Source organism: Phyllostomus hastatus, unplaced genomic scaffold, assembly GCF_019186645.2.
Source record: "Phyllostomus hastatus isolate PE091 unplaced genomic scaffold, TTU_PhHast_1.1 phas_contig_150, whole genome shotgun sequence".
Classification (NCBI taxonomy): domain Eukaryota; kingdom Metazoa; phylum Chordata; class Mammalia; order Chiroptera; family Phyllostomidae; genus Phyllostomus; species Phyllostomus hastatus.
In genome coordinates this window covers 17755316-17768936 of record NW_025333611.1, presented here as the reverse complement: position 1 = coordinate 17768936, position 13621 = coordinate 17755316, and the positions used below count along the sequence as shown (strand labels likewise).

Sequence of the window (13621 nt, the reverse complement as noted above, 5' to 3'; positions counted from 1 at the left end):
GCTTAGCTCCCTTCCAGACTAAATGTCATCCACAACTCATTCACAATCATATAATGTCTTCCTCCCTGTTTTTCCATAAGCACCTGGAGGAAGGAATGTGTCTGCCTTGTTCACCGATGAATTTCCAATCCTGGCAAAGTGAGTTGCATGTAACAGGTGTTCTTTAAAAAGCCTCTGAATGAATGAACAAATGAGTAAAACGACTTCTCAGGAAATAAACAATGTTTGTGCCCCTATACCACATGCACTAAAGGCAAAATCTTTGTTTCTGTACAAAAACAAAATAAAGATAGTGGGAATATGAATATAGTTACAAATATCTAAATGAGTAGGTAGAGATGGGTCTAGAAGTCTTCTGATCGCCTTCTCATCTATCTGGTCCAGCTTGCACAACGCCCAGAGACGGGAAGCTCATTCCCTGAGACAGCCCTTTCTCTTTTCAAAGGGCGCCGACCATTTCTGCCCTCTCCCTCCAGCAGGCCTGACCTGTGTCACCCTCTCATCACTCCTGGCTGCATCTGCCCTCTCAGAAATCTTGCAGAACATGTCTACTTCCCTTGCACAAGGCAGCCTTCATGTATTTGGAAATGCCTGCCCTGCTTGCTCTTGCTATTTGCTCCTTCAGTCTGGACACCGCCCTGTTCCCGCAGGCCTTCTCACAGCACGTGGTCCTAGTAACCAACCCCATAAACATCCTGTGTGGGCCAAGCACTGCTCTGGGCTCACACAACAAGCATGAAGAAGCACACATCTTGACTTTTGCCTAGAGGCAACATGGCCTTGTCTTCCAGCTAGATTGGAACATGTAAACAAAGTTTTTAAATGAATCCCAGAGAAAAACCACAACCTGGGACACTAACGCAAGCCCCACAAAAGGCCACCTGAACCACCAGAGCATGGTGCCCAGAAGCTTCACAGGCCTCTGCAGGTGGCAGGGGCTCTGGGAAGAATCATGATGGAGCATCCGCATGGCAAGTCATCCTGGGAAGAGTGTGCCATGCGCTAGTTTCAAGAATCCAAGGGTTCCTAGGAGCTCACCTTACCACTTGACCACCTCACCTAGTTCCTTAATTGACAGTAAGGACATGGAGGCCCAGAGAAGGGAAGTAAGGTGTTTGATGTCACTCAGAAGTTAAACACTCCCGTTCTCGGTGTTCTAAGCATACTATCAGGCAAAGCCAAGTCTAGGTTGCTCTCTGCATTCATACCCCATGTTCTAGAGTAATCCACTCTGGAGACCCCTGAGAATTTCTGTGTTCCTCCAAGAAAGGGGAGATTATATTCCCATTTTAGGTGTGAGTTCAAGTTGTGGTAACTTTTCCAGGGTTGTGTGGCTAACGCTCTCAAATTCTAAACACGAGGCTCATGTTCCATTGGCCCACACTGCCCAAATTGGGGAAACCTTTGCAAATCTTAGTCCTGGTGTTATAATTGAGCAGAGCTGAGAAATAAATGTTTTTCCTTCTGAAACTGCCTGGGTTTGGATTCTGACTTACGAACTGTGTGACCATGGGCAAGTTACTTTACCTCTCTATACCTTAGCTTCCTCATGGATAGGTGGGAATATAAATACCTACCTCACAAGGTAAAGATTTAAAAAGGTTAATTTATGCCAAGTTTCAAAACAATGAGTGTAGCAGAAGCCTGGGGTCTCCTCCTAACTCTGCCACTGACTCATTATCATTTACAAAAAAAACATATTTTTTGAGGGTCTCAATTTGCTCAAGATTTGGTACCATGTTTTCACAAGAAATAAATTATCAAAAGGACCTTTCTAGATGTGAAATTTATGGTTCTAGTTTTCCTGCCTCTCTCTGCAGACTGAGGGATCACAACAAATGTCCTGAACCACACTGGCTACCTCATCACAAGGGAGAGGCTGCTCCATTAATATCAAGCACTCAATGTTTGCACCCTGTGCTCTTGCAAACCGGTGCACACCTTGGCTGATCCGATCATTTCCGTGCTGGGTCAGCGGACCATTTGAGATATGCAAGACAGTGGGCGCAGCTGCTCCTCCAGAGCATGGAACCCCCGGCCACCACCAGCTTAGGAGCAGGAGGCACAGACCCCTCAGCACCAGTGTGGGTAGGCAGTCAGGGTAATGTGTAACTAGAAGGGTTCAGTCCACACTTCCTTACTCGCCCCTGTTTTAAAGACAGAAATACAGATAATATAACAGGAGAAACATGGGGCCCCTGAGACATGAGACTCTGGGTGAGTACTTTCTATGTGTCAGGCACTGTTCTAAGTTTGCCATATATTAATATAGCTAATCCTCACAATAACCATATTAGAGAAATACTATAATGTGTTACAGTGAAGGATACTGAGGCACAGAGAAGTTGAGTAGCCTGCTGCCTGTCACACAGCTATAAAGTGGAAGAGCTAACATTTGAATCCAGGCTGATGTGTACAGACATTTCCTCTTACTCATTGCCCTCTGTCACTCTGACTCTTAACCGCAGAGCATGCACGTTTTGCGCTTAGAGGATTCTCCCACAAGCTCCTTATCCAGCCAAAGCCTCCTCTTCTCTCAGGCTTCATTGCTTCTACCGAGAAGCCATCTCTAAGCTACAGGGTCACGGTTTGGTCCACTTATTTTGCTCTATAGTTACCTGGGTAATAGATTGGCCTTTCTCACTAAACCTTAAGTAACCTGAAAGCAGAAACCATACCTGTCTTTTTCTCTGCTGCATCCCTTTGTCTGGTATGTTCTTGGCAACACTGATTGCTCATGATTGTGAGTGAAACGATTAAAGAAATTAATGATTAATAAGATTATTCCTTTCCTCATTCACAGTAGGTTTCAAATTTGTCATATGTTTGCACTTTTATTTCTTTTTCACCAAGCATCCAATGGGGGCTACTACATATCAGGCCCTATAAAGACTTAAGATGCCATTTCACCAAAGAAAAAGGGGCTTATACACTCTTTGCCTGACCATCTCTGGATAGGAAGGTTTTGCTCATGCAAAAGGAAGCTTTTGTTGGTCTCAAGTCTTCCAGGACCTTCGGCAATAAGGGCCCAGTCCAGACTAGGCTGAATTTGAACTGACCTTGAGCTCTTGCACGGAAGTGGCCCTGGCCGGGTGTCACCCCTGACAGCAGCCACTCAGTTGAGAGTTTAGACGAAAGGCAGCTCTAGAGACCAACCAGTTCACTCCAAGTAGTTCACTTCTGCACCTGTGCATCAACAGACAGCCCAGTCTGAGGGCCCCTGACCTTTTGCCACAAAGTGCAAGCATTTTATCCTAAATCCCTGGACTGAGAGAAATTGTTCTGGAGACCTCTATGTGGACACCTGTATATGTGTGTGGTGGGTAATGGTGTCTCTGTGTTTACAGACATCCAAGTGTACAGGTACCTGCTTCCCTGGTTTCAAATGTACTTGGGTAAGTTAACACTTGTGCTTTTATCTGACATAGATAGAGTTTTAGCTGATGCAAGCACAGCCACAATGTCTTACTGACTTCGTAGGAACCAGACCAGCCTGTGTGTTACCAGGGATTATAGAGCGTGAGAACACATTAAAGATTCAGTTGATAAAAGTGCATAAAATAGGAAAAGGTGAAGACCGTGATGCAGAGACATGGCTATGTGAGGATGCAACCAAGTCTTCAGCCCAGGAACATTCCATGAATTCACATATGTCCATAGGCATGTGTACACACCTGTGTGATCGCAGAATTGTGGATCAAAGCTCAAAGACCTCTTAAGAGAGAAATGAACTGACTCAGAAGTTTCCAGGCTTTTTAGTTTAAAGCTCCATTTTCAAAGAGAATCTTGGGGAGAACCCCAGCATGTAAAACAGATAAAAAGCAGAGCTGCTGCTTTGGTGGAAGAGGGATGGTGGGGATCCAGGACCCTGTCCTTCCATCTTCCCCCAACCCAACATGGTAACCTCTAAAATGCCTGCAACCAGAATATAGTTTGAAAGGTCGTTGAGCCACCCTAGGCTCTCATTTTGCAGACCAACAGAGTGGGTGAGACCATTGCCTCAGGACAAATAGCTCCTGGGTTTCAAAGACAGGACTGGACTTCCATGGTTGCCCTTACAACTGTTTTCCTGACATATCTTATCTATGACCTAGTTAAGAATATACTACACAAAAAAGTCGATGAAAAGACTTCTTTTGTCCACAAGACAAAAGCAGAGAGACTGAGACATGACAGGATGGAAGATTAAAAGGAAACCATGAAAAGAGTGAGCAAAGACATTGGTTGCCTTTGCCTTCAGTCTTCAGCATGAATGAAGCAACCAGCCTGCTCCAGGCACTGTGTTGTGGACACTGTGGGGACCAAGGTCCCTGCCCTCTAGGAGACCCCCATCTCCTAAGGCAGAAAAGAAGGACCAGTGCAGTCTGAGAGAGAAAGCTAGAGACTTCCAAGAGATGGAAATACAGAGCATACATTAAAGAAGCTAAAGACAAAATTCCTGGTCTCCCAGAAACCTGCTAATTCCTTCTTAGTCTAAAGCTACAGGCCATGCCAAGTGCTTCACTGCAGGACAGAAGCTAAATGAATCGGGTTGACTGCACCACTGGCCACAGGCAGAACATACAGTGGTCAGAAAACAAGCACAGGGTCTTGTTACTGGCTGAGACTATGATCCCTGAGCCCCCACTGGCTGCCTTATATTGGGCAGGAGCCTCTCCACTCATTTGAGCCTCAGTTTTCTAATGTTCAAAATGGGATTGATAATAGTACCCACTTCCCAAGATTGTTATGAGGACTAAATGAAATAATACAAATAAAGTACTTGGCAGAGTGCCCACATATTAAGCACTACGGTTGTTGGTTTTATTATTATTTGAGTCAAAATCTGTGTCACATGACCTCTGCCCCTTTATTGGCTCTGACCTGCCTTCCAGAACCTCAGAGAAGAACTCCCTCACCTCTTTCACATGGCAGTCCTTCTGGGGTTCAAACACATCCTCTGTTTGGCCTCTTAAGTCTTCCATTTTTTCTTCAGTTGCTCATTCCCGTTTTCCTCAAGAGTTTCTAACATAACAAGACCTTTCAAACTATACTGCCTACAACTATCCTCCCCATGGAGCTGTCATCTGAGAACGGATCTGACAATTTGGGGAAACTCAGCATATACAACTTGTGCCACTCAGGGTACAAAGGGCAAGTTCTTTGATTTGTTCCAATGTTATCTCTTCCAGGTCTCAAGGGGATGAGATGGAGGAGTGCTCTTTTCAGTGTGTCTGGGCTTGTTTAATAAACCTTTTTCTTGGCCCCTTTCCCTTAACAATGCTGGATGCTCCTTCTTCTTTCTGACGGGTGTGGTGTCCAAACAGGCAGGATGATGAGAGCTGAACAGCTTGCCCATGACCCCTTGAAAGAACTGCAGAGGAAAAGGAAATCTGGCTTTGAAGATAAAGCTTTTCATCCTTCGAAAGCCTTCCTATATGCCTGCCTACTGTTCTCTAGGGTGCCTTGCCTGACCCAGTACCTGGTTTTGAAGCAGTTCTAACATCTGACCTCATTTGACCCAATGATGATGATGATGATGACTATGATGACAATAATAATTGCTAACATTCACTAAAGATTTACTATATGCCAGATGCAGTTCTTCGGTGCTTAAATGTATTCTTTTAAATCTTACACCAATTTTATCCTGTAGACTCTATCATTTCTGCAGAGAACTGAGCCTCAGAGAGGTTAAATAAGCAGTAAGCACACATAATCAGTCCCTTTGTTTCCAGGAGCACATGATAATTAATAGTCATAATGATAGCCCAGAGCCTGGTCATCATCCCTAAAACATTTTCCATATCTTTACAGCAAGATGAAAGCATGTCTAATGTAGTTATAGCATTAAATATCTCTTTAGGATATCATAATTATTTGAAATGCCTTTTCATTCTAATCCTTTGAAAATTATAATTGACAAATGATATATGAAATAACTCTATTAACTAGTTTACATAATTGAACACTTCTGCCCTGAGTCATTTTATTCAAATGGCTGGTCAGCACTGAATTGCCTGTCGCAGTTAAGTATATGAGAGAACACAGGTTCCAATCCCAGCTAATCTTTTAACCAGTCAGTCATACAACCTTAGGCCACAAGTCTCCTCTCCAGACCTCAGTTTTCCTATCTATACAAGGAGAAGATTTTTTTTAGTCTTTTTTTATTGTTATTCCATTACAGTTGTCCCAATTTTTCCCCTTTGCCCTCCCCCACCCATCCCACCACCCGCTTCCCCCCACTGGCTACACCCACCCCCACTCACACAGTCAATTCTCATGCTGTGATCCGTGTCCACAGACCCTTCCCTTCTTGTCCCCGCTTACTGCACTCCCCCCTTCCTCTGGCAGCTGTCATTCTGTTCCATGTTTCCATGCTGTGGTTCTATTTTGTTCATTAGGTTCCTCTTACAGGTGAGATCATATGGTATTTGTCTTTCACCAACCGGCTTATTTCACTTAGCATAATGCTTTCCAGTTCCATCGATGCTGTTGCAAAAGGTAGGAGTTTCTTCTTTGTTTCCGCTGCATAGTATTCCACTGTGTAAATAAACCACAGTTTTTTGATCTACTCATTTACTGATGGGCACTTAGGCTGTTTCCAGCACTTGGCTATTATAAATAGCACTGCCATGAACATTGGGGCACACAGGTTCTTTTGAATTGGTGATTCAGGATTCTTAGGGTATATTCCCAGCAGCAGAATTCGTAGGGGGAAAGGCAGTTTCATTTTCAGTTTTTCTGAGGAAATTCTATACTGTTTTCCACAGAGGCTGCACCGGTCTGCATTCCCACCAAGAGTGCATGGGGGTTCCCTTTTCTCCAGAACCTCACCAGCACTTGTTTGTTGATTTATTAATGGTGGCCATTCTGAAAGGTGTGAGGTGATATCTCACTGTGGTTTAAATTTGTATCTCTGATGGCTAGTGATGTTCAGCATCTTTTCATATGTCTATGGGCCCTCTGTATGTCCTCCTTGGAGAAGTGTCTGTTCAGGTCCTTTGCTCCCTTTTTAATTGGGTTGTTTATCTCCCTCTGCACAACCAGAGGTTTGATTTGACCTTCAACATCTTTGCTTCAGGTGTCAGTAAACTATGCCCCATGGGTCAAAGCCAACAGCCACCTGACTTTGTTTGGCTCATGAGTTAAGAACGGTTTTTACATGTTAAAATTATTGGGAATAAGTGAACAGAAGGATGATATTTCTTGAAATGTGAAAATTATATAAAGATTACACAGCCATGCTCATTCATTTACTACTGGCTATAGCTGCTTTCATGCTATAATGGCAGAGTTAAATAGTTACAACAGAAATCATATGGCCCACAAAGCTTAAAACATTCACAATCTAGCCCTTTACAGGAAAAGTTTGACAACCCCTGGACACTAATAGACTTCAGATACATCAGAGGCTTGGGAAATATCTAACCAACTTTACAAGGTTTGTGTCAAACAGAGAAACCTAGTACACCCTCCCAGAAATGTCCCTTTAAGACAGAAAGTTGTACTAGAAGGCCGCCCTTTGGCACAGTGAGAAATTTATTTTGGGCCATTAACTGCATCTGCCACACTGCCTGAGGTTCTTTGTCTGGGGCCATCTGGAAATGCCATCCTAAAACTAAGCACACATGTCCCTGCACTGGTGAGGCAATGCAGCACACTGACAAAGAGGACACGCGTTAGAGGTGGACCCCCGTTTGACCCCTTGCTTGCTGGGGAGAGGACTTCCCAGAGGTCTCTGGACCATAGCTCCTCAACATAAAACTGGGACAAATACTCACCCATTTAGGCCACCTGTGCACAGGCATCTCTCAGGGTTGTCTTGGGACCTTAAATAGGGTTCTGTATATAAAGCATGTAACAGAACACCTGGCTCAGGATAAGAAGTTGAAAAATGTTTCAAATAAATCTATAGGTGACTGTCGACTGATTTTTTTTTCATTTTTAAATGATAGTAACTTTGTAACTCTCAAAAGGTTGTTTAGACAAAGTTATATAATGCACAGAAAGTAGCATTTTTGCCATTATTGTCATTTTTGTTATTCTCATGAGCAACTCTTCTGGAGCTGTGTTGCTGTTAAGCACCGGTGTTGACTCCAGGCCAGCAGGTAACAAACCGAGCAGGGCTCACTCTCCAGACCACAGCAGAGAAGGCGAGACTGCTCTTCCCTCTCCTGCCGCTGCTGCCCTCTCCCACTGTCCAGGGGCTACAGAGGGTTCCTAACCAGCAAGGCACATCAAAATGATCTAGGAACCTGTTTTTATTTTTAAATAGTACTAAAAAAATATATACTCACATAACACTCTATTTTGCCATATATAATGTGTACTTTTTGCCCAAATTTTTGAGGGAAAAATAAGGATGCACATTATACATGGGTATAATGATTCCATACCAAAGGTATAATAATGGGTATAATAATCCCGTGTATAATGTGCACCCACATTTCTGTGTGCATTATACACAGCAAAATGCAGTATATACAACAGAAGGGTATAAAATAAAAAGCAAATGCTTGACCTCTCTAATCTCACACTTGTTAGGAATAACTATTTTAACACTTCTCTGCATTTCGTGATTGTGGTCATTTCCCCCACATGTGTACATATGTCCATGTCTCTTTTTCTTGCTTTATCAACTTTAATTACATTAATGACTCCCCATTAGAAAGGTGATGAATTATTTTATACTACTCCCCACCCACATCCTGTCCTCAATGTTTGTTGGTTATGCTATTATTTGAAATTCTTCTAATGACTGTATAATTTAACATAGTGAACCTCAGCTTTTGATTCACTAGCGTTAGAGGTCTATACAAATACAGATCTTCAGTCTCCTTTCCAGGCTACTGCATGACAATCCCGGGGGATGGCTACTGAGGAAAAGCTCCCTGAAGTATCCTGATGTGTCCCTAACGTGAAGGACCTCTGTCCCGAGAGCCTGCAGTACACCAGCCAGTTTATTCGCACATGCATTAAAGTGATAGGCCGAGCATTCTTCTAATGTCACCTATTCATCAGCCACACACGGGACTGTGTGAAATGCCACAGAGATCCTAAAAAAGCAGATAGGAGCATAGTGACCACACAGCTCATCGCAAAGCCCCATTTTGGATGAGAAAGAGCCCCTCCGTGAACAGCGCCTCTGGCGCAGTACTGGAGGGGCAGTGGAAGGGGTCTCGGTCTGGGAGACCTCAGTTGTCATATTGCATAGCATGAAAAGGAGCGCCTTGTGGGTTAGTTTTATTTTTACTCTATAGTCACAATGTACAGAGCAAAGGACTCAATATTTGGGGGCATGTTATAAAAATAGGCAAAATGGCTCAAAGAGAGTAGTGATAATCCAACTTTGAATCTTTAATAGAATATAATTAACAATGTTACATCCTTATACAATATTACATAATTAATAGCACAGATGAAGTAAATAAAAAAATATACTAATTACCAAATATTAACTCGCCAGGTTGTGTTTTAAATAAAAATGGCAACAAAAATTAGAAAATGATTTAATTAAACCTTTTCAATGAATGTGCTCCGGGGAACAAAGTGGGTTGAATCTCCAGTTCACTGGCGGACAAACAGTTAACACCTCTATTTCCCCTTCCCAGTCAAGAGCGCTTTTCTGTGTGGGAAGAGTGCATTTTCCTGCATTACAGAGAAATCAAGTTTAGTAACTGTGAGAGGCTCATTTCTTTGTGATCGAGGATATGGTAGGGTTCAAGACTACCGTTCCAGCATGACATCTTCCACAGGACGGAGGACATAAGTTATCAGACGAGCGTACACTGACCCCGTGTTATTCCCTAATTCTGTTTCCTTCACCTACTATCGCAGATGTGAGCATGTTCTATCACTCTGGGCCTACTCCTTCTCAGGGGAGCAGGGGAGTTCGGTTAGAAGGTCCCATCAGTGTGACGAGGTGTAACAGGTTGGGCTCCAGTAACGTTGCAGTCAGACATTCTGGTGATGGAGTCAGGTGGCACTTACGTTTGAATAAACTCTGCCATTTCCTTTGGCCTCCATCATGGTCAAGACAGGGCAGTCAGGATGAAATGCCCAGGAGCTTGTTACAGATTTTCAAGTGACAGAATTTGACCGCAGGAGATAATTTCCATTTCATTCTCTCGATAGCTATTTTATGACTAAAATGTTCTTTTTAAAATCTAAAAATTATGAGAAATCTCTCATAACTGTCCATTAGCTTTTAACCAGTGGTGGGATAGCTGTACTCTTAGGTAGTATAATGCCTCTGAATGCATATTAGGTACAAGAAACTAATCTGATTCCACCTGTTGGGACAGCTTGCTAGAACCATGGTGCAAATCAGGAGACCTCTGTGAAAGTCTGTGAACCGAGGCTGCAGGAAAAGTTCATCTCAAAAGGTGTTTCCAACCTGAGCTTCTCTTTCCTACCGATGAAAACTATCCACTGGCATTTGCTGCCCGCTGATCATAGTTGTGGTGGCTAATTAGCATTATTCTTGCTTGAGGAAAGTCACTGGCTCGTATTCATTCACTCAGCAAATACATATTAAGCATCTGCTCTGTGCCAGGCTCTGCTCTAGGTGCTAGGTCTTGGAACACATAGTGAACCAAACAGAAAAGGTCCCTGCCCCACGGAGATGGCATTTCAAGGGGAGGACAAAAGACAAGGGAACTACTTGGAGGACATAACCTCAAATGGAAGTAAATGCTCTGGAGAAACTAACAGGAACAAACCGGATAGACTGAGTGTTGGTTGTGACTTGACTGAGTTCTCCCAAAAGCAAGTCTTGTGACAAGGATTCAAGTACAAGTAGTTTCTTTCAGTGCCAATCCTAGAAACGACAGCAGGGAATTAGGGAAGCGAAGTAGTGAAGAGATCATGATTCAAGGCTCATAATCAAGGTACTTACCCCTGTCGGGTCCAGAAGCTCAACTCATTAGCGGACCTTTAGACGTGGTGTAGAAAACACCTTGCAGTTGGTTATTCCACCCAGGGGAGAGGACTCTGGGGTATTTATCCACATCCTCTTCACCTGTCATTGGTAGAGAGCTGCTCTGGGGATACTAACCCCAAGAAACATCTAGCTCACCTTACACATGGGTAAAGTAACAGATATGTGCAGTGAGTCCATCAGGTGGAATACCAGTGTGTGATGGAGAGTGGAAATGAGCAGGGCGCCGGCAGCATCCACCACAGAGCGAGAGTTGAATCCCTGCATGAGGGGCCAGGAGAGATCTCTCTGAAGAGACTACACTGTAGCCGAGATTCAAAAGACTCGAAGGGACTGTCCAGGAAAGGCACTTCCAGGAGTCGCTAGATTGAGGGCTCTGAATGGGACTGAGCTTGCTTTGCTTGTAAAATAAGGAAGAGTCACAGAACTTTAAAGGCACAGGGACATGAAGTTGTATATGGCTGGATCTTCTAAACACTGAAACTGGATCAAGTCAGAAAGAAACTAAAAGCCTTGGAGAGGAAGAGCTGGGACTGGCACTCAGAGGTCCTGGCTGCCAGTCCAGGGCTGCCCCTACCCTCAACCCATCAAACTGCTTCCCCTGCTCCTCGCAATTCACTCATTAGGATTTGGCAGTTTTCCCACACATTGGAGCCCAAAGGGTACTGACTTTATGATCCGAGCTCAAACTTCTGCAGTGGGCCACCTAAAAAGAAACCTGAGTTATGAAGCTCTATGTGAGCCAGCTTCGGCTGCCACCCTGACCGCATCCACACCCCCTCTTCCTCTCAATCATGGTGCCACAGCCATACCCACCTCCTTACTGGAACTTGCCAAGCGCCCTCCCACCTCTGACCTTTGCTCAGAATGTCCTTCCCCAGATGTTCCCATAGCTTACTCACAAAGTATCTCTTCACTTGTGTACCGGTGCCAACACCACCTCTCCAGGGAGGCTCATCCTGATCACATCTGCCAAAGCACGACACTGCACTCCTCTCCCCATCCTCCTGCCCAGCTTTACCTTGTGCCATAGGACTCATTGCTGCTGCACAGTATACTCTACTGGACGGTACTGGTTATACTATGCTACATACCTACTTGTTTGTCTATCATCTGTCTCTCCCACCAGAATGTAAGCTTCACAAGAAAAGAAACCTGTTTTACTCATTATTAGAATAGTATTTGACAGGTCTCAGAATGTTTGTTGAATGATGAGTGAGTGAGAGAGCAGACAATTTCAGAAGACCATAGTGCTGGTCCCCTCTCTGCTGCTAAATCACTGAATGACTTTGTGCAAGTCAATTCTCCTACTCCATTTCAGTTTCTGTATTTGGCGAATAGACATATAACGTCTACCTTGTAAAGTCATAAAGTGAAATGAGGCCATAGATATGAAAGTACTGCACATTATGGAATATATTATACAAATACGAGGTCTCCTTTTTAAGTTGAAGGCTTCCTGAGTTTAACTGAATTTCACCAACTGGGAAGGAAAGTTTCATTCCCAATAAAGAATCCTGCGGATGTTACAATTGATCAGGCGCCACTGCGCAGAGATCTAGTCTGTGGTATGGGGAAGAGCACAGGGCAAAAGATGATCAGAATTCAGCCATAGGAGCTTGCCCCCAATGGACCTTAGATTCCTCTTCTCTCAGAGGGGAGGAGGATGGGGGTGTGAGAGGACACAACTCCCTCCTTATGTTTCCCATTCTGTTCTGTATCTGTGGCATCATAATAATCCCAGCCAATATTTAATGGTCACTCAGTCTACAGCATGCACTGGACGTGCGTCACTTCATTGCTTCCCCCCAACCCCTTAGCCTCCATTGTTCAGACAGGAAACCATCAGGTAACAGCCCAACATACTATCACTAATGACTGTGGGCAGCAAGGCAGCACTTCAACCCCAGTACGGCTGGCTCCTGGGCAAGCACTCACAACCACTGGGCTAGCTTTATGCACAAACTAAGTGATAACCAAGTTCAGAAGGATGGGAGGCACAATTCTCTCTATTAAGTCAGTTCCACCTTGTGGAACAGGATGGAAAATCCTATGATTCTGTAATATGGTTAAACGGATTTATCCATGCAATGTGTTCTGACTTCCTCCTCCTCCTCACTGCACAGGGCTTCATGGACATTGACTTAAACAAATTCAAGGAAAGTGGAGCAAACGTGACAGGTTTCCAGCTGGTGAACTACACAGACACCATCCCAGCCAAGATCATGCAGCAGTGGAAGAACAGCGACGCTCGGGACCACACGCGGGTGGACTGGAAGAGACCTAAGGTGAGGGGATGGGCAACAGGCAGCAAAAGACCAGACTGGGCCCATCGCATGCCCCGATTCTGTACAGTGCTAGCTGTCAGAGAAAGACAGGCTTTCTAAGAGGAACAAGCTAAGGAAAATATATCCACAAAGATGAGGGTACAAAGATCAGAAATCCAGAATGACAATAGTTTTAACAAGATAGACATTTTGTTTTTCTCTCATACAAACAAAATTCAGAAGTCAGATATCCAGGCCTTGGATAATAGTTCCACAATCAAACACTCAGGTGTCTTCTATTTTCTTATTCTGCTATCCTCAGCATATGGGAGCTACCTTATAGCCCCCCAAATGGCTGCTGAAGCTCCAACCATTACCTCAGAATTCTACCCGGCAGGAAGGGGAAAAGGAAAATAAGGAGCACAATGGTTTC

At 44.1% G+C, this 13621-nt stretch overlaps 1 protein-coding gene across 6 annotated transcripts in view; it reads left to right on the top strand.

Annotated features, from left to right (window-relative positions):
* The window catches only part of GRIA1 (glutamate ionotropic receptor AMPA type subunit 1), a 274574-nt gene that overhangs the window by 152178 nt on the left and 108775 nt on the right, over positions 1-13621 (top strand). For all 6 annotated transcript variants that reach the window (XM_045825118.1, XM_045825109.1, XM_045825123.1 and 3 more), the window contains one exon: positions 13048-13209. In XM_045825118.1, coding sequence (XP_045681074.1) covers positions 13048-13209 — 162 coding nt within the window. The remainder of the gene's footprint in view (positions 1-13047; positions 13210-13621) is intronic.